The 21,747-nt window shown below is 39.7% G+C and overlaps 1 protein-coding gene across 1 annotated transcript in view; it reads right to left on the bottom strand.

Moving 5' to 3' along the window:
- Nucleotides 1-5,544, bottom strand: part of LOC104386257 (gamma-aminobutyric acid receptor subunit gamma-3) — a gene marked incomplete at its 5' end in the record, with an annotated part of 159,323 nt that extends 153,779 nt beyond the window's left edge. Inside the window, 2 exons of the mRNA XM_009994830.1 lie at nucleotides 3,001-3,083; nucleotides 5,324-5,544. Of these exons, the coding sequence (XP_009993132.1) occupies nucleotides 3,001-3,083; nucleotides 5,324-5,544 (304 nt within the window). The remainder of the gene's footprint in view (nucleotides 1-3,000; nucleotides 3,084-5,323) is intronic.
- Between the last annotated feature and the right edge of the window lie 16,203 nt (nucleotides 5,545-21,747).

The following is a 21,747-nucleotide window of genomic DNA, read 5'->3' as shown; positions in this document are numbered from 1 at the left end:
TGTATTTTAAACCTGTATGAAGAAGAGGTGATTGCATAGAGCAAAATCTATCAAAGCTTGCTACACTGGGATCAAGTCACAGCATTGATTCTTTCTTTACATTCACAGCAAAACACACATTTGTACCATGCACTGGCATTCAGGCCAACACTGTAGCACCTGTGTGTAGAGAAATCCTGCTTGCCACATGTGGTTGATCAAACCAGTCTGGTAAAGTGGAAAAAAGCAGCCACATTGCACAGCACAGCCATTTAGCTCAAGTTTTCACATATGGAGTGTGTTAAGCACACATCTGCATGAGGACAGCAACACACCTACTGCATGCCCTACTATGCCACATCAGTCATCTCATCATGTCACCTGAACCATAGTTCACATACAGAACTTGCACAGAGATTAAAGGGCTTTCAAATTATTTCCTATAAAAGAGACTACAGAGCTACAGGAACAGGACTCAAACAAGGTTTTCAACAAGAAGGAATAAGTAGGTTTTAGTTACCACTGTTATTGCACTGAGATGGTCTCTTTTTTATAAACCACAGTTTTCTCCTTATTCATTCTGGCAACCAGACCAAGTAGAGCTCAGTATTCCCACCCAAGGAATACCAGCTGTCCCCAGATCAACACCAACATTAGGGAATGAATTTGCTGTCACTAGAGGAAAAGAATCTCAAAACTACAAAAGATTAGTTTCACATTACTGAAATATCACGGGAAATTTGTATAAAAAGTAAGAAAGTTCAAATATTGACCTTGTTCTTGCCTGTGTAGAGATGCAGGGAATATTCTCTGAAACGTGTCCTTTTTTGTGCTTGCCTACAACTGTGAAGATTTGTCTGTTTGCCAGAGAACAAATGAAAGGGATGAAGAAGGAAGCAGTGCCGTGTTGTGAGTTTTACAACCATTTTTGTTTTATGCAAAGACATACATCTTGGAATACTTGATCAGCTTGTCCCCTCAGAAACTTGTCCCAGCAGGCAGCAAGAAATCATTCATGCATTCATTCAGCCATTTACTTCATAGGTCCCTCTGAGTGCCATGAATGCCTCTGAGACTGTTATGAATGCAACACTGAAAATACAACTGTTATGAAACAAACACATTGTGCAGGAGCTGTCCTGCTGTTATAATAGTAGGGCTAAAAGTCTTCAAGGAAAAAGAACACAATTCAGTATGAACCTAAAGAAATACACTCTCATTATCAAACCAGTGAAGAAGGTTGACAAAAATATAAAACATTATTTTAATATTCCTCTATGGGATTTTTCTGGCAAGAAACTATAAGGAATGCACAGAGAAGCTGACACATTCAGCTTCTGCTTGATCCCATGTAATCCCCATATCCACAGATGTGTATGATGGTAATATATGTACATTTTCATAAGTAGAACAGCTCCGAGCTAGTAGCTATAAAACAGGAGGAACCTCTGCAAATCAAGATGCATTTGAGACTTAGCTATGGAGTGGGGCCTTCTGAAGTTCACGCTGATAATCTCTCTCTTTAAGTGAAAAATGCAACATAACTTACTTGCATTCAGCAACTATTAGGGAGTGAAAGGTTTGAAATTGCTTCCCTATTAGTCCACTTGATTTGGGTATTGTTACTGTAGGACCTATCAAATGTATATAGTAGGTTTATTTAGGATCTCTGGATTGGCATTTAACTTTTAACTCCTTTCTCAGTACTTCAACAAATCAAAAGCAGATTGCCAGGAGGTGAGAGCAGTTTTATTCAGTAACTAAAGATAGCTGAGGTGCATACAGTTCAGTGACAAGTGTTTGTTAGCAGGAAAGCTCATTCAGTAGTTATCTGCCTCCTGTTCAGCTGGGTATGAAAATATTCCACATATCTGAATTAAGAACACACTATGTATTTTTTCCCAGGCTCACTTCTGTACACAGATCATAAAACATGCCAATGCACTGACTGTGTTTTGGAGGAAAGGGAGATGATTACACTGGCTGATTTAAAACAAAGCAAAACAAACCAAAACAACATCTTCCTGGGGAAAAAGAAGAATACACCATTGATCAGCTGAAATCCAAATCCAGTTTCTGATAGAGGTTCACTGTTTGTATACTATTCATAAATGGAAATCAATACCATAATATAACGACAGCATATCTGTTATGTAGACATTAAATGATGCTATTCTTCTATCTTTTTTTTAAGAGATGATGGAGAAAATACTATTTTCAAAACAAGAAGACAAAACAATACATTTCTCATTCAGTTTCAGAGAACACAGGTCCTCAGTCTTTGAGCATATCAAAAGGAAAATCCTTAGTGCAGACCCTTTGAAAATGTTTGTAAAACATTGGCCTTGTGTCATTTTGAATTACAAAACTGCAGATGTACCCCCATGCTGAAGCTGTTTCAAATGAACCAGCATGAAGATCACTTTGCCCCACAGTATTACTGGCCATCAGGGTTAACTCACCCGACTTTTGTTTTCCATCCATTTCACCGATGTGTTTGGTTTGCCTATGAGAAAGGTTTTTAATATACCAACAGCACTACCTACAATACAACACTAAGACTGCTGGACAAGCTCAGCAATAAAAGGGAAATGAGATTTACAGTAGCCACACCACTTACTTTTATTATGGAACAGAGAGGCATAATCATGTCACTTGCTATAAACTCAGCTGCTCAGATGTTGCTGGGCTTGTCCCCAAGCTACGCACTTCCACAAGAAAATGGCAATTTCTATTCTGATTTGCATGTCACATAATTGTGTAGATTAACATAGCACAGACTGCTATAAGTATCTGCTCCTGATGAGAGAGTGACTATAGTATCAACTAAACCAGCTGATTCTGACAAAAATTACAGGGTAAATATACATGGCTAAGTCCATTGTCCACGAGTGCTAAAGAGGAAATAAAAATTTCCCTGAATGTTTAAGTCAAACTAAACTTCTATACCTGTTGTGGAATGGTTGAACAAACTGACAGAAATCAGAATATACAACAATACGGCATCAAAGCACTACTTACAGCTAGAGAATATCAGAGGACATGAGTGTTCATCCATTGGGAAATTGTGCAGCTGCAGCTGGCACTCAGCATTGATGGTGAGCCTAGAGAGAAACCAAGTGTCTGTTACTACAGATCTGCACAATGAACAGTCAGAGGAGGAGGCAGAGTAACCTTAGGCACCATGCAAGAGCACCCTGTCATCTCTCAAGTGAGACCAGAAAGGACTATATTTGAAGTCTGTGCATTAGCCTGATCCAAGCCAATAAAAATTATCTAAAAACACAAATAACTTCAGACACATCATGAAGAGTTTCTTGATGCAAAGAAATCTGTGCATATATTTTCTCTAGGCAATTCATTATTGAAGGACATGGGATGCAAAAACCTGTTCTTTAGAAAAACAAAAGGAAATATGGCTGATGTGGTGCACAAAACTAAAAACTTACAAAGGATCTTATAAGGAACATTTTCCTCATTCATTTATAGTGCAAGCTTAAAATCTTTTAGTCATTTTAGGCTGTCTCTAAAAAATGTAATAAATGCCTGGATGCCATTCTCAGTTGTACAGATGTAACAAACAGATCAGCAGAAAGCTTGTTTTAAGTAATATCCCTAACAAAATGGACACTAGGAATGGATTTGATTTTAAATTTACTGTTAAAAAACAGATACTCTTCAGTCTGAGAGCTTACAAAGTAAATCTATTTACTGAAGTAGATACCATTTAGTGCTGGTTCATTATACATTCTTTTTCAGGACATTGATACATTAATTGCATGCCTGAATTTATGTCACAAGTGTGGGGTGTGAGGGGTTTTTGTTGCCTTCCTTTTCTTCTTTTGTTTTTTAAACTAATTCAAAACCTGACAAACTGGATGAGGAAAGGTTTGTGTCTCAGATCTAAGATGGCACAGAGAAAACCTCTGTCTTGTCATTGCTTTTGCACTGACACTAGACGAGGATTTGCAGGGCTATAATAGGAGTGCCTTCAGGCAGGGAAAAGGAAGGAAAGGCAGAGCATGATGGAATCTTGCACATTTTCTCCTGAATACAGAACACTCATCAACACCTGACAGCACCAGGACCTACAGTAGTTACCATTTCCATGTGATACTAATTCTATGTGCCCACTTAAGTCAGATAAATTGTTTTTGAATTAAACAACGTTAATCAATAAACAATGATCCTTTTAACAGTTCCTCCTACGTTAAAAGGAGGCTGATCTGAGTGGGTCAAAAGGACTCAAAACATCTTTCAAAACCTATCAAAAATTATCATTTGAACAATCCACTGGGTCAAGAATTAAGCCTTTTTTAGCTGTTTTAGACAAAAAAAAAGTGTAGTCTATGCAACTAGAAGTTTATTTAGTGATCAGTATGTAAGTGTAACTACTATGAGGTAGATACTTAACTTGCCCTGAAATACTGAAAGACTTAAGGGAAAAAAAATAAGAAAAAACCCCAACAACCCAACCAAGAAGGTATTGGAGTTGACATCCTAATCACCAAAGTGTTTAGCTAAAGGCTACTGAAACAAGCAAGAGCTCTGTCACAGTGGAGCAAGCCTAAGAAGAGAAGGGCACAAAAAATGTCAGTAGCATTTCCAGCTGTTTGATTTATTTCTCATTGTTTGCCAAAGACTTGCTATTGCAGTGCAACTGCAATTACAAGTATGATAAAAAGATGTTATTGCACTGAGAGGGCTGAACACAACCCCTGAAGAAAATGTAGTGTGAAAGGGATGTTTCTGAAAAAGTTTGCCCTGTAGAATACAGCTCATGGCAAAACTCTCTTCTGAGCTCCTCATCTCTTCCATAAGTAAACACACATTTTGATTTCCACAGGCATTTTTTTAAATGCAAATATATACAGTATTTCTAGTACCATGCAGCTGATGGTATCACAAAGATTAGAAAACTCAAAAAGCCTTTCCTCTGGCAATTCACCCTTGTGATGAGATGTGATGACTATCTTTCAGCATTACTTATTGAAGAATGAAGTCTTGGTATTAGCATGAATCTAGATTCCTGCATCTAACTCTGATTAGAAAGGCTTCTGGCAGGTGGGACTACATGCTCCTAATTTTATTACAAATACTAAAAAACCCAGCTTCTACAATTTAGACAGACCTACTTCCAATTCTCAATGTTTCCTTTTTAGAAAGGCAACACTTTGGTTTTTAAATGTGGCAGTTTCCCAGCTGAATATTTCAGTATTTGTCAAGCATGGTCAGGTAAACATTGGGGAAAAAAACAGCAGAGAACAAAGACACCACTGAAACTGATTCCTGCTGTGCCAGCTGCAGGAGAAACTTTCAGCCCTGCACCTTGCAGAGTGCTCACCTGAGGGTATACAAGATCTTGCCATCGTTCCATATGCGCAGGAGCTGGTTGGGGGTGGTGATCCAGTGAGCCTCTGCTGTCTTTGAGTTACGGAATATTGTGTCTGGGATCCAGATCAAGCCCACCATGTTGCTGTTCAGAGTCAGGATCTTCATGGTGCTGTTGAAGCGCAGACGGCTGTCGGTCCACGTCTGGGCAAAAAATATATCAATTTGATATTCCTGCAATGAAATCATGATATGTAAATTGAAATCAGTTCCAAAATTCCCACTGGTGTTTGGTGTGTGATAAGGTCTATCCAGATGTAGAACAGCAGGATACATTCAGGCCAATGAAGCTATGTTTTCTTTTTTTTTACTGAGTGAGGAAATAATTATTTTTCCTTTTTCCTTTTTATCCCCCCCTCTGGCTACTTTAGAAAACAGGCCAAACTTCTCACTTGCCTGTGCTAAAACAATTTCTGCACTCACATGTTCTTTTCCATTGTCTCTGAAAAGTGACAGCTACGAGGTACAGTTTGCAAAGACTTTCTCTAAGGGCAGATTGATAAAAGATGAACAGGAGCAACACACAGCATCTGGAGAATGGTAAACTCCCCTGATAGTGGCAATGCATTTTTGGGGTAGGGAAGGTTGTATAAATTCAGTAAGTTAATTGTTCTGTTTGCTACCATTTGTTCAGCCACTGGTTTTTAGGTGACACTATAGCAGAAGTGAAAAGGCATGTTTGTGCTTCTTTATTTGCTCATGTACTCCAAAGGCTAAGAGCTGAACGGTCACAAGCTTATTACCCTAAATAGGCTAATATTGTCATTTACATGAATCTCATCCTTTCTTTCACTCCATGTTTACTGCTGTGTTTCTGTAGGCAAGCAGTCATAGTAGGTAAACTACAGAAATTAAAATACACATGGACAAATCAGACAAAATTATATAGGCCAACATACGAACACATTGATTTCTACATTTAATACTCCATGGAAGAAACTGTGTAAAAAACAGTATTTAAATTGAGAATTCCAGCCACTGGAGGCTGGGAAAAGTCCCTTTTGCGTTGCTTATATTTGTCTTCCTCTTTCCAGATGGCTCTACCTGTGAAGCCTGTGGGAATGGCCATCTGCCTGTGTCATGAAAGACCAGTATGACAGGCCTGGTCCCATCCATGACAGGGATGCTTGCTGTTGTGACACAAAGCTTATCCTCTACAACACAGGTGAATACAGGGGCTGGGGATAATCCAGAGGAAAACATATCCTCAGGCCCCCTGGTAGATGCAATCTTGGTATATATGAACAAAGGGCAATTAAGGCTGTATGGAAAGTCTGATATGCCTTTGTCATTGACAACTCTGAGTTTGTTTTTATTATAGTTTTGGTTTTCCATTCCAAGTTTAAAAAGGAAAGGTGTAAGAAAAAAAAATAATGCTATTATACAAACAGCATGTTTTGGGCTTGTGTTTTTTTTCAATAGGTGGAAGAGCTTGTAGTTTTAACTGAAGACAAGGTTTTTGCTACGAGCCATCTGGTTCTTACCCACTGTTACATTTTTGGCAGGCCATCCTTCCAAAGCTGATGCTGTAACACCAGGAAATCTAATTCACTGACACTGTAGTCCTAGTCTAAAACATACTCTGGGCCTCTCATCTCTAGAAGGCAAATGATCACTAGGTGCATAAGTGGTGTCAGCATGTATCCAAACAGCAGCTAACAGATCACCTTAGGAATTAAAGCCTACCCATCAAAGGCATTAAGAACCATTTTTCTTCATAGCCTACCTCACTGCCATTTTTCATTGTATTATTAACTTTATTTTCTCAGGCAAGCTGACAATTGGAAGCTGAAGAGACTTTTCTTTTTTCTCAGTGAGGACAGTTGCACATCTCCACACACTTAAAGGATGCGATGTGATGTACACAGCATACCCTTATTATTCAAAAAGGACAGCCTTAATTCACCAGGTTTAAGATGATAAGAGTGCTGATCTTGTCTCTTTACAATCACCTGTATCATTGTAGTCCTTGAAAGTCCAGTCACAAGAATTTGGCACATTTAGCTTCTGTAGAGAGGAAAATGCCAGACATGTCTATGGGTTTCTCCAGATGCTGAGTTAGTAGAGTTGCTTTTTTTAGTTCACATGTGAGAATCAGTATTTATAGATTCAAAGACCATTTGTACACAGCTGAGGAATGACAGAGCTGTCTTTAAATAAAGGACAAGTTTTTGCATGATATTCATATTTTCAGTTATTTTATGGGAATGCTTTATTTTTACTAAATTTAAGAGCAGCCATAATCCCCTTCCAGTATATTGCACCTATTTGATGATAATTAGGATTTTAGAATTTAGAACATTTAGGATTTCTACCAAAAGAAAGGAAAGAAAGACCTTGAGCTCTGTAACACAGTGTCCTGCTAAGGTACTATAGCTAGATCTGAGCAAAGTGGGCACCAAGAGCAGTTGAGATTGAGTATCACTGTCATTTCCACCCAGGTAAAATACTCTGGCAGAGAAACAGATTACACTAGCCTAGAAGCCAGGCCATGCTAACACCACTGTCCTACTCCCATTTTACATCTTCTTTACTTATTACTGCAACTAGAACATGCCAACGAGGTCATTACTTAAAATATCACTGCAACGGGCCACTGTAACACCATTCAAAAGAAAAACATTTCAACTCAAATTAAATGGTTCACCGATAATCTGAGTTATTTAGTTCTTTTAAAAATGCTTTTTTATTTCTGTGAACTTAGGTCATAAAAAGCTAAGCAACATTTCTATAAGGAAAGTCAATCAAAATTGTTTGAAATTAGTTGCATTGACTTTCTCAACACTCTACCTCAATTTTTTTATTTAAAGTATTTACAACCTCCAGTCAGAATGCACAAACTACAAAACAAAATTTCCCCCATAAAATAAATGCACATTTCCATTTAAAATCTGAATTGCAATTTCATCCTTTTTTTCCTCTCCGTTAACTCTTTTTGGAAGCGAATGTCAGATTAGCACATCCTTTATATCAATCTTTGGAATTGCTTCAATCTTCACCACACAGATAATAGGGATGAAATTCGTATGTTCACTCTGTTAGGAAGGGGCAGAAGTCACTTTCAAAACTGGCACTCAGCTCCTCATTTCTAATGGAGCTAAGCCTGTGCACACTTGAAGAAAATCACCTTTATCTCCACTCACAACAGATACTCCCAGTGAAGCTGACAGCTCCCCTATATTGCTTTGCATAAAGTAGGTACATTGATTTCCAACATACAGCATGCAACAAGAAACTGCCAGAAGAAAGGTTTCTTTGTTGGTCTCATATACAGGTCAATATGATATATGATATAGGAATGCTTTTCATTTGCTAGCTAATTCCTACCATTTTAGATCTTTATGAAATGGTTGCACTTGGAGACTTCAGGTAGGACATCAGGTTTCAGTGAAATAATCACGGAACCACAAAACCCTGGTTAGAAAAGACCATCAAGCCCAACCATTAACCTAACTCTACTGAGTCCACTGCTAAGCTATGTCCCTAAGCAACATGTACACATCTTTTACACACCTCCAGGGATGCTGATTCAACCACCTCCCTGAGAAGCCTGTTTCAGTCTTTCTTCTAATATCCAACCTAGACCTCCCCTAGCAAACTTGTGACCACTTTCTCTTTTCCCATCACTAGTTACATGGAAGAAGAGATCAACCCCCACCTCATTACAACCTCCCTTCAGGTAGCTGTAGAGAGCAAGGAAGTTTCCCCTTAGCCTCCTCTTCTGTAGTCTAAACAACCCCAGTTCCCTCAGCTGTTCTTTGTATGACTTGTTCTCTAGCTCCTTCAGCAGCTTCATCACCCTTCTCTGGACCTGCTCCAGCACCTCAATGTCCTTCTTGCAGTGAGGGGCCCAGAACTGCACACAGTGATCAGGGTGAGGCCTCACCAGTGCTGAGCACAGGGGCAGGATCACATCCCTGCTCCTGCTGGCCACACTATTCCTGATACAAGCCAGGATGCCATTGGCCTTCTTGGCCTCCTGGGGCACCCTGCTGGCTCATGTCCAGCTGCTGTCAATCAGCACCCCCAGATCCTTTTCCTCTGGGAAGGCCACTCTTCCCCAAGTCTGTAACATTGCATGGGGTTGTTGTGACCCAAGTGCAGGACATGACACTTGGCCTTGTTGAGCCTCGTACAATTGGCTTAGGCCCTACCTAGCCTATCCAGATCTGTCTGTAGAGGTTTCCTGCCCTCAGGCAGATCAACACTCCTACCCAAATGAAACAAAATCCCAGAAGTCTAATGATATTCTTTATGTTCTGTTCTATCACTGCACCAGAAATGTTATTCATATCCTTCTGATTCTTTCTTTTCCTTTAATTTTTTTTTTGTCAGTAAACAATGACTACTATAACAAACACAAGAAGCAATAAAAAACCTCAACATTATCAATAAAACATCTTCCCAGCAGCATAAAGGTTAAGTTGTGTATACCATAAAATAACGCCAATGTTGAGTAAAGTGTTCTGACAATAGGTTTTCTTGTCTTACAGGCACATAATTTGCCAATGTACCAAAACAGACTCGAGATTTTCCTACTTACACCACAGATTCACACATTAACTGAAGCTACACTCCAGAGCAACAACGTTTCCAAAAAGAAGCTCTTCTAGAAAAGAAATAAGGGCCAACCCTAAGGTGAAAAACAGGTCTATATGTCAGTATGAATGGAGTGGCTGGAGAACCGCCCAGCACAGAGGGACCTGGGGGTGCTGACTGACAGGGCTGAACATGAGCCAGCAGGGTGCCCAGGTGGCCAAGAAGGCCAACACCATCCTGGCCTGCATCAGGAATAGTGTGACCAGCAGGACCAGGGAGATGATCCTGCCCCTACACTCTGCCCTGGTGCACCTCGAGCACTGTGTGCAGGTTTGGGCACTGCAGTATAGGAAGGACATTGAGGTGCTGGAGAGAATGCAGAGAAGGGCAGCTGGGCTGATGAGGGGTCTGGAGAACAGGTCTGATGAGGAGAGGCTGAGGGAGCTGGGGCTGTTCAGCCTGGATAAGAGGAGGCTGAAGGGAGACCTCATTGCTCTCTACAGCTATCTGAGAGGAGGTTCTAGTGATGTGGGTGTTGGGCTTTTCTCCCTAGTGACCAGCGATGGGATGAGAGAAAACTACCACGTTTTGCTAGGGGAGGTTCAGATTGGATATTAGGGGAAAAAAATTCACAGAAGGCGTGGTGGTGAGGCATTGGACAGGCTGCTCAGGGAGGTAGTAGAGGCACTGTCCCTAGAGGTGTTAAAAAAACAGGTAGATGTGGTGTTTCAGGAGATGGTTTAGTGGTTAGTGGTTGTAGGGCAGACAGTTGGACTTGATGATCTTGAAGGTCTTTTCCAACCTTGATGATTCTACAATCAATCCAGCAGTGAATTATTTGCTATGCAGCTGTGTAGGAAAGAATGGATTGGAAACACCTTGGAAGTGCCATGGTCTGAGGGATCTGTAGTCACAGGGAAAAATACATTTTTCCACCAAGTCTTTCATTGTTTTCTCAGTCCAAAGAGGAGCTAACATGGTGTTGGCAATACATGAAGCTTTTCTCTGACCATGATGTATCATTTTAGCTGTGGGTTAATCCTGGAAACTATCATTTAATTTGCTGTCACATTGGGGTGATCTATTTGAATTACTGTGGATAATAGCATGATATGCCTTTGTTGCTTCTGTTGCAACCTTTCATTGTCTACATTTTCACATTCCTCACAACAACAGTAACATCAACAATGTCAGGAGTCTTGACCTTAGAAAAAAAACCCAACAATTTCTTGCATGACACTTACTATTGCCTATCAGACGATGCATCATCACCCTGTGACTTCATTTTCCTACACTGTTAGAAGCCTTTGGGCAATGATTGCTGTATTTTCTGATCAGTTCAGAATTATTTCTCAAACTCTTCCAAAATATTTATTTTCGTTGTAGAGTCTATATTTTGATGGGTGATGGACTGAGACAGTCTTTGATTGCATTTATGGCTGGGATTTGTGTGGCTGGCATTTAATCAACTAGAAATTAGAGTCCAGTTTAGATAACTATCATTCTGTGCCATCTGCAACCCTTGTATATCATGCCAACACACCACAAACACTCTTCCTATAAGCCTGAAATTAGTCTAATAAATTGTGTAAGGAATAAGAATCTCCTTTAGCTACCAAAAAGCTTGACTTCACCAAAATGGGCAATCCTATTTGAAGTTTTAAACTCTTCTGGAAACAAGTTTTAAACTTCATTTTTATATTTCAGTCCAAACCATTCAGTATGAAGTATACTTAAAAAAATTAATTATGGTAGAACCCTTTATATGCAGTGTCATGGAAATATTAAGCATTATGGTCTAATACTGGGACATGGGATAGGGCTGTTAAAGGAAATGGGAGAGAAATGGCAGCAAAATTCTGAAGGGCTGGAGTCTCTCTCTTTCTGCACTCAACCATAATCCATTGGTGAACATGCCCAGAAATACTCTCTTTTTTTTATGCCCTTGTCATGCTCAGATTAAATTGTTTTTTAATAGGAAATGCCCCAAGCATTAAAGTGACACCAGAGATGTTTGTTTATTTATTCTGCAATTTGGTGCACTTGAATAACATTGAGAGGGCAATCTTTTCAGAGTTTGAAGTTCATTTTCAATCAAATAATATTTTTTTCAAGCTGAAGTCACTGCTGAAAGGAAAGTTTAATCAACAACTGAATTGCCAAAGATTACTCTGGAAAGTGCTCTCTGAATGATTCAGTCACCTTTTTAGTTGCTTGACAAATGAGTGAAAGAAGAAATACTCCCTGAAATACAGGATGAGTGGTTCCTGAATGAGAACATTCACCTGCCTGGTACCAAAACACAGTGAGTACCCCTGGGGAGCACAGCCCACCTTTAGCTTCCCTGATTTGTCCCAGCTTACCCTGGATAAGTGGGCTAGGATGAGATAACTGTCCTTTGTTTAGTTGTACATCTTCTGAATAGGCTTTTCATCATTCAAAGAGGTACAGGCCATGCTCATGGCTACTTTTTATCTTGATGGAAATAAATAATCCCACAGCAACTGCTGCATGATGGATGCTGATTGTTCCCTTAGATTGTATAGATTATTAAAAAGCCAGGAATGATGACAATTCCAGGAGAGCTCTGGAATGCTCTTAGCATTACTCCACAGATATTGCTTGGTTTTACACCATCTGTGGAAATTCATTCTAGTCTCAAAAATAGATAAAAGATAAAAATCTCTCAGATATCTGTAGGAAGGAACTGGAAATAGTTGGATCATCTGCCATTTTCTGGTGAAGCCATTTTGAATTCTACATTCTCTTATTTTGTGGAAAGAATGCAGAAAGAAAGAAATGAACCTTGCTGGAGAAAACCTGGTAAAAGAAAGAGTGTATTTCAAATTCAGTGTATGTTCAAAAGCCTTGTGATATCATCAAGACCTACATAAGCCCTATGTGAGGACAGTATTTCTCATACCTCACATGTCCTGAAAGTTTGCCTTGCTTTCAGCACAGCTTGGGAGTAGCACCATTAGAGGTGCCTGTAACTTTCCCTGAAGAAGTTCAGTGTGGAGCTTCTTGTCTTCAGAAGCTGCTCAGGAGCCAGATGGGGGGTGATTTGTTTTACACTACATACAACACTGGGGCTTAGGGGCTCAGGGATGGCATATTGTGGCTCAGCTTCCTTTCCTCTACGAGCTTCATTTGTTTCCACTCTCTGTGCTCCTGCTCCCCCTCCTACCTCTACTACTACTAGTCTCTGAGAGGTAAGAAAGCTCAAGAAATACTTCCCCACTTCTGAGCTTTTTTCTTTTCTTAATCTGAGTTTACCTTAGCCAGCAGCATTGAGGCCATATCTTCAAAAGACCCCCAAAATAAATATGCAAAACAAGCCATAAAATGATTAGGTTTACAGTAGTAAAAGACAAATTTGAAAAACTTCCAAACTGTTTTATGTCAATACTCAGAGTAACTTGCTCTTCTGTGAGAATTTGCTTTGATACTTTCATAAAGTTACAAGCATGATGGAAACATGGAGAAAATACAATGAAAGAAGCAAAGTCAACATTGCGATTGTCAGCACGGATATATAAGGCTGTTCAGGTTAACACTACCAAAATATTTCAGCAAGAAGTCACAATTGTCTCTATAGATGGACACAGAGTCAATTAAAAAATATTTTTTTAAAAAAAAGCTCTTCTCATCCCTGCCTCAGCAGGAGTCTTGGAGTAGTAGGATGGAAGTTTGCTTTTTTACTATAGCACTGCCTTCCACCTGTGTTAGATTATTTCACTGATTTCTTGCTATTAAAAAGAGTGAAAGACAGCTAACCTCACACTAAAAAATGCAATTGTCATGTAGCTTTTCCTTTCTCTGAGAAAACATTTATCTCATTGTGCCTATTTTGGCTCCAGTCCTGTCATATTCCAAATAACTTTTTACAGCTAAATGAAGGGCTGGAGATAATTGTCTTGGTGCATCCCCAGAGATCCCTTCATGCCTCTTCCTCACTCTGCACTGATGGATTAACCTCTCTGCTTTGATCAACTATTCCACCATCAGAAACACAGCATTAAACTAGAATGAATGCATCCCATTTAAGAAAACCAGTTGTAGATCTATTATCTTTTCTTCCTTTTTGGTGGAAGACTCTTTGCTCTTCCTGAATATCTCTGCATCCCATTTTTTGGGACTCCTCGTTGGCTTTTGTTTCTCTTAGAGCATTCCCAAAGACATCTCGGTTGCTATGGTCATGCCAAAACTGCACTTCCACAGCCACTTCTCTTGATGTGTCAAGGGTAGGCTACATACCCTCTTGTAGTCAGGGCTTGGTGAGAAGTTCTTAAATTGAACTACTTTAGAAGAAGAGATGTCCAAAGCAAACAAGGAACTTGTGGGGGAAGTACACGTGGGTGATACCTGGTACTGGGCAGACTTATGGTCACTGTTATCTGGTGGGCACTGTAACTCAAAAGGCTAATCAGAATAGTGAGATTGGTGCTGCAAGAAACAATGTTGTTGGGATTGGCAGAGCCAGCACAGTGCCCACTCTGACCTGTAATTTAAGGTTTTATTAAGGGTTTTATTTGAGAGACACAGCAAGAGAGAGAAGAGGTTGAGAGAGACTGCAAAAAATTCAAGAGAAAAAGGAATAAATAAGTAACAGTGAGTGAGGGAACTATATCCTGTATCCATAAATGATGCACAAAAAAGCCAACTGTGCACACAGTAGTAGAAAAAGCTCATTTGTAAACCCCCTAATTTGCATTTGAGTGAAATGCAAATGTTTGTCTCTAAAAATGAAAACAAGAGTGTTATACCACAGAGGCCTGGAGAGACACTCCAATGAGAGTCTCAGCTGTGCTCAAGCCTTTCTTGCTCTTGGCCTCCAGAGGAGCCAAGGCAGCCCTGCACCCTTCTGCACTGCTGGCTCAGACAAAACCAGACCCTTCTCTGCTTCTGCATTACTGGAAGCATGATCTGACAGGAGGCTAAGACTCCATATTCAAAATACATAGCCCCTAAGACCGTGCTGGCTGCCTTTAGCAGACTAAGCTTAGCCTTCCTACACTTCCAGGCTGAGGATCCCCTGGTTCACTGCTTAACTCTTCAGAGGAAAATACAGCAGGCAAATGGCTTTAGGCTTCATCTAGGTATCACAACTCAAGCACTGGGACATTTCAATAGGGTCTGAAGGTCTGTTCTTCCCTCAGTTTCTTCACCTCTTGGGCATTTTTTATTTATTTTTTTTTTTCCTGGTTTTCTGAGTGGCTCCAAGGTCACCCCTAGGCTGCACTCATCCAGGTGGTTTCCTACCAAGCCTTCTTGGTTTAAATGGTTTGACATTCAAATGAGCTGTCTCCCTTTAATACCACACTTTTTGAGGCAAAGTTTATAAAATTCTAGCTCCCCCTAGATTTCAGTCTCATTTCAGACTCTCATTAAATCACTTATTGACACCAGTAATTTCATTTTCCCCAGTCTGGGCGAAAAGTGGCACCAGATGAAATAGCAGATGGCTGATTGCCATTCACTGGGCCATTCAGTGATAGAAATTCCAGGAGCCCAGGCTGTTCCTATCAGTTTTAAATGAGCACATTCCTCTTATACTCACAAACTCCTCAGCCTCCAGTTGGGGAAATTCAAAAGAAGCCTACCAAAAAAATTTCAATACCTGATATCATTAAAAAAAAAAAAGAACACAAAAAAATGAAAGAACTTAAACAGGAAATTGTAAGATCTATCTTGCAAAGCTCATTAGGGGAAATGAAATACAGTGATGTAATGATGTGTAAGACAAACTCCCTAACACAGTTTAAACTCACTCCCTAACTCAGCATCTCTTCTAGCACTGCAGGATTAATAACTGATACTGGAATATTGTTTTTTACAGTGTATTAGAAAGAATAAAAAGTAATTCTGCTACTACTTGTGAACTGGCTATACTGTCATCAAACAGAAAAGATTATAATGCGTGTAGCTTGTGTAGGAAAAACACTTTCTCTCCAGTGTAGTTTCACTGTCTACCTAGAAATTACATAGGTAATATAGATAGGCAACATTGTGCCTAAATTTCCCAGCACCAAGCAGGTAATTAGAAATAAGGACAGCAGTATCTCCAATCCAAGTGAGGAAGGTGCTCCATCTGCTGCCATGTTACACTTTCACCTCTGCTCCCCTCCCTAACCTCTGGTCCCCTCTGGGCTGCTGCAGTAACCACTTGACATCACAGAATCACAGAGTGGTCAGGGTTGGAAAGGACCTCTGAAGATCATCTAGTCAAACACCACTGCTAGAGCACGATCCCTTACAATAGATCACACAGGAGCATGTTTTTGAATGTCTCCAGAGAAGACCCCCTCTGGGCAGCCTCTTCCAATGCTCTGTTACTCTCACAATAAATCACTTTTTCCTTATGTTTAACTTGAACCTTCGATGTGCCAGCTTCTGCCAACTGCCCCCTGTCCTGTCATTGGACACTGAGGAAAAGAAACTGGACCCACCCTCTCATCACTTGTCCTTTAAATATTTAGAAGTGTTTAGGAGATCCCCTATCAGTCTCCTTCAGGCTAAATAGACTAAAAAACTCATATCTAATTTGACAACAAGTTATGCCAAGACAGGAAAACAGCAGATCTCTTTTCTCTGGCAGTTTTCTATTTCACTGTTATTCTCTATAATAAATTTCATAGTGCCCAGCTGTGAAGTTTTACTAAAAGAGTTTCATGAGACAATTCATAATACACATTTCAATTGCCTACGAAAGGGAAAAGTTATTACAGCAGTTTCAATACCAAAAACTAGTCCATTGTGAACAAGATGAAAGAAGAGGACATGCTTTTTGCTAATAGAACCCTGTGTGAATCCTTACTGTTTAATTTCCTAGCAAGACAGTAGGAATGAAACAAAGGACCCAAAGTACAAATTGTTCTAAACAGATTCTTTTCATTCTTAAAACATGGAATGAAAGCCATAGAAAATATGGTTCAACTTGTTCTGTAGGCAATATTTGCATGAAAAATATACTAAAGAATGTGAGAATTCTTGAAAGCAGCATCAAACAAGTGTATTTTTAATTATGCATTTTTTCAACAGCAACCATCAGTCCTAGTTGATAAATACATGTAAGTCAGCTGTCATGAGAGTGAACAAAGCTGGAGGAGCAATCCTAATGCAGTTTATCTCTAAACTCATAAAGAACACTCATCAGAGTTGCAAAATGGCCACCTGCTGCAACTTGGGGTATTAGAATTTAATGACCTTCATAATTAAAGTGGCATTTTCAGACTGGGAGAAATCAACAATCAAATATTAAACCAAAGAATTTACTAACGTGAACTTTTATTTGAGGTTCTTTTCATCTTGTTCTTATTACAATATGCAGATTTAAGAGTGCTTCACCTAGGTGAGGGTCAGCAAAAGCAGGGGGACATTCCTTAAAGCATTTATGTATCCAAATAATAATTCTTACAGCTCTAAGAAGCTTAACTTCATGAAAACGACTCAGGAGAGCTCTGACCAAATTTGCTGAGGTGCTTCAGGCATCTTAAATGCCTAACGATATGCTATGGAACAAGCTCATCAGAGTCCTTGTTAGTTGAGGTGACAGGTGAGTCACCTGAGGAGACAGGCTGAAGGGCCTGAGGTGATAGCTGAGCTGACAAGTCATAGCCAAAGGGGTTTGAACCCCAAACTCCCACATTTCAGAACAGAGTATTTTTGGGTGCAAACAGGGGGAGAATAAGGTTCTGGACAGCAGCATATTTCAGCCCTTCTGTTCAAGATGTGTCACTGCGTCTCCAGGAAATTAAGTTTCACACAACCAGGGGAACAAGACAATAAAGACAACAAAGATTGCTTTCTCTGCTATCTACTGCTACTGGCAATGGTAGCTGAAGAGTGAGAGACAAGCAAAAGTTTATGCCCTTCACACTAGACAATTACTGGATGAAAAAGAAAAATGACATGCTAAAGGTTTGTCCTTCTATTTCAGTTCTCCATTCCTGGCTAAGTAATGACTTTCTGGCTATGACTTCAGTTTGCCAGAGGTGTTTAGGGCTAAGCAAAAGAGGGTGTTTCAAAGCACCCCCTCTTCCACCAAATGTAGTTTTTGTTAATTTACATACCCCAGAACTCAGAACAGTTCTTGCTATAAATACTGAAATGGGAAATGAATCTCAGAACTTTCCTGGTGTTTGGGTGGGCTGGAAGGAACTCAAGGGTATGGATTATGTTCCCAGAGACAAATGATGAATGCCCAAGCCTGGAATGAATCCCACAGCTCTGAAGACCTCTAATTTCAATTTGACAAGCACAGCAATAGATCAGGAAATGTAGCAGAAAAGGGGCACATTTACACCACACTTTGAAAGTTTCCACAACATTTTAGAAATCAATTCTTTCTCCCAACAAAGGCTGAAAAAAAGTTCAAACCTGTTGAGTAAAACTTGATATTTTATAAAGTTCAGACATATTTTTTACAGAGAAAACTAAAGAAATTAGAATGAAGGGCACAAAGCTGATGTGACCTTAAAATACATTTACGTGGGTGAGAATTCTGAAGTAGAATAAAAGATAATGTAATCAAAAGGAAAATGGCCTAAACTGATCAAGATGAATAGCAAGCAAATGGAAGTAAATTATCAAAGTCTAACACCTCCTGCCACAGACAGCATAGATGTTACAAGTATATTAATAACCTGAAGCACCATTTCCACTCCTATCAGAGACCCAAATATTACATCTATTAATCACAACCAAGCCCCTGCTTCTTCCAGAAATATTTTCATATATGCACCCAAGTGACTTGTGCTCTACACATTGATGGGTAATGAAAGGTTATAATGAACATTAAGAAACACATGGGCATCTCAGCATTATGTTGGTCTAAATTATATCCCCAGAATTATAATGCTAAAAGCTCAAAATCTGTGAGTTAAACAACATCCAGTTTGGATAAATTCATTAGGAAATGCAGTTCTGTTATGTGACTTAGAGGTTCTGTATAAAAATGTGTGAATTTAATGTATTGTAGTTGAAGTTCTTCATGTCACTAGACATTAGGGATTCTGACTTGTGTAATTACAGAAATGTGACAAAAGCAGTATCAATGTCAAGTAAATGGTTCAGACTGAATTCATAATTATTGTTTTTACAGCAGTCAAAAAAGTACAGCCATTCCTGAGTATGAAGTTACGACTTGAATGAGGGTATCAACGACCTGGATGAGGGTATAGAATGTACCCTCAGCAAGTTTGCTGATGACACTAAGCTGGGAGGAGTGGCTGACACACCAGAAGGCTGTGCTGCCATTCAGAGAGACTTAGATAGGTTGGAGAGTTGGGCGGGGAGAAACATGATGAAATTCAACAAGGGGAAGTGCAGAGTTTTACATTTGGGGAAGAACAACACCATGTCCCAGTACAGGTTGGGGGCTGAACTGCTGGAGAGTAGTGTAGGTGAAAGAGACCTGGGGGTCCTGGTAGACAGGAGGATGACCATGAGCCAGCAATGTGCCCTTGTGGCCAAGAAGGCCAATGGCATCCTGGGGTGTATTAGAAAGGGTGTGGTTAGTAGGTCAAGAGAGGTTCTCCTCCCCCTCTATTCTGCATTGGTGAGGCCACATCTGGAGTATTGTGTCCAGTTCTGGGCCCCTCAGTTCAAAAAGGACAGGGAACTGCTCGAAAGAGTCCAGCGCAGAGCTACGAAGATGATTAGGGGAGTGGAACATCTCCCTTATGAGGAAAGGCTGAGGGAGCTGGGTCTCTTTAGCTTGGAGAAAAGGAGACTGAGGGGTGACCTCATCAATGTTTACAAATATGTAAGGGGTGAGTGTCAGGGGGACGGAGTTAGGCTTTTCTCGGTGATGACCAGTGATAGGACAAGGGGTAATGGGTGTAAATTGGAGCATAGGAGGTTCAAGGTGAATATCCGAAAAAATTTTTTTACTGTAAGAGTGACAGAGCACTGGAACAGACTGCCCAGGGAGGTTGTGGAGTCTCCCTCACTGGAGACATTCAAAACCCACCTGGATGAGTTCCTGTGTGATGTACTCTAGGTGACCCTGCTCTGGCAGGGGGGTTGGACTAGATGATCTCTCGAGGTCCCTTCCAGCCCCTAAGATTCTATGATTCTATGATTCTATGAAACTCTTAAGAGAAGTTCTTGTGACTTGGATCAAGAACACAAAGTTTGCAAGAAGTGTAGCTTTGTGTTAGAAAACACTCCTTTTATCTCTGCTGAAAATCTCCACAAACTGTGACCAAATTAAAATAAAATAAACAAACACCAAACAGCTTTCCAACACATTAAATGTTTCCCTAAATTGATATGGTTATTACCTGTTTGTCCAAAAGCAAAGACTCACATTGAGCATAAGCAGGATGCTGTTACACTTGAGATGCATTGGTTTGGGTTTTGTTTGTGGCTTTCTTTTGGTTTTTTTGCAGAGCTGTACTACAGTTTGTATGTTGCTATAAAGGATTTAAAATGTAATTTCTACTGAGATGGCAGTTTGGTACAAAACGAGAGAGACAGGCTAACTGTCTTGGTTTTCTACATGTACCATATGTATTTTTGATGCAACAAGTAAACCAATTTCAAAGTACTACATAAGGATTTCTGAGATTAAGATCTTAATATCAATCAGTACATTTAACAAAAATGAATCGCTACGGTAGGCATTAATTAACTATTTATAGTACAAAATAGCTCAGAATCAAACATGACCTTTTCTTTTCAGTACCAAAGATGCAATTTCAAATTGAATCACCTTGTAAAAATATTGCCACATGTTTAAAGCAGTGCCTATGTATGTATTTGCAAAGGTAGTGTTGCCTCTGAAGCAGTTAAATGTCTGATACACATTCTTGGTGTCACTTCTTAGGTTTACTCCGAGAATTCACTTCAGTGTCACAAGTTAGAACTGCTCTGTTGCAGAACTGCCAGCTCAGACTAAAATTTTGTTATGACATTGATCAATTAATCATATAAAAGGCCTGCTTCTCCTGCAAAAGGCAGTCTCCAGAAGGCCCTTCCAACCTATCAGTTATGGGTCCTCGCTGGATTAAAAGAAGGGCAGAGATTTTCTAACAGACCTCTCAAGAACGATGTGGGAAAACATTATAACAAACTCCCTCACACAACGGATATGAGTGACCCAGTGGAAATTAGTTCTCCTTTTTCAATTAGGAGCCCTTGAAATATCACCCTGCACATTATTACTTTTTCAGCAGCAGTGCTCCACTTGTAAAGCCTGTGGCTGAAGAGCACCTCACTGCACAGAGTGCCTGAGCATCAGCTGTGAGCTCTGCACAGCAGATGGAAGCTGGGGGCAGGAATTAACAAGATGACTAATGGCATCACATAATTACATTTTTGTCTAACAAATACCAGTTTTGTCTAATAAAACTACCATTTTAATGTAAAAACATTTTTCTGAACAGTACCCCAATAGTTGGCCTTTTTTCACCTACAGTAATTTATTTCTTGTAGTATCACAAGCTCTTCTCATAAGTTCAAGGACAAAGGATTCCTTGTTCTTGTTTCCCCCACTGCACCCACAACACAAATTCTACTTGTCCAAATATGACACAGATAAATAGTATCAGTTAAAAATGTCCACATGGACCAACTACCTGACTGCATACTTAGGTTGCGATCAAATGATACAAACTTGGCTTTTTTTCCAAGATTCTTCTGGAGGACCTTTGCTTTTGGTTAAAAAAATATTTTAAATATTTTTAAAAACTGTTTTTGCCTTAACAACAAGGCACTGCTTGAGTGAAAACTCCTAATACAGACCTCCTGAACATGGTGTTAACATTCTCACAGAAGATTTATACAGAGTTCTGTCCATAAAGATGGAAAAAATCTGCTGCTATGATAGGAATA

This window comes from Chaetura pelagica, unplaced genomic scaffold (assembly GCF_000747805.2).
Source record: "Chaetura pelagica isolate M959 unplaced genomic scaffold, ChaPel_1.0 scaffold263, whole genome shotgun sequence".
NCBI lineage: Eukaryota > Metazoa > Chordata > Aves > Apodiformes > Apodidae > Chaetura > Chaetura pelagica.
Note: the sequence above shows the minus strand (reverse complement) of the source record. Positions and strands in the feature narration are given on the sequence as shown.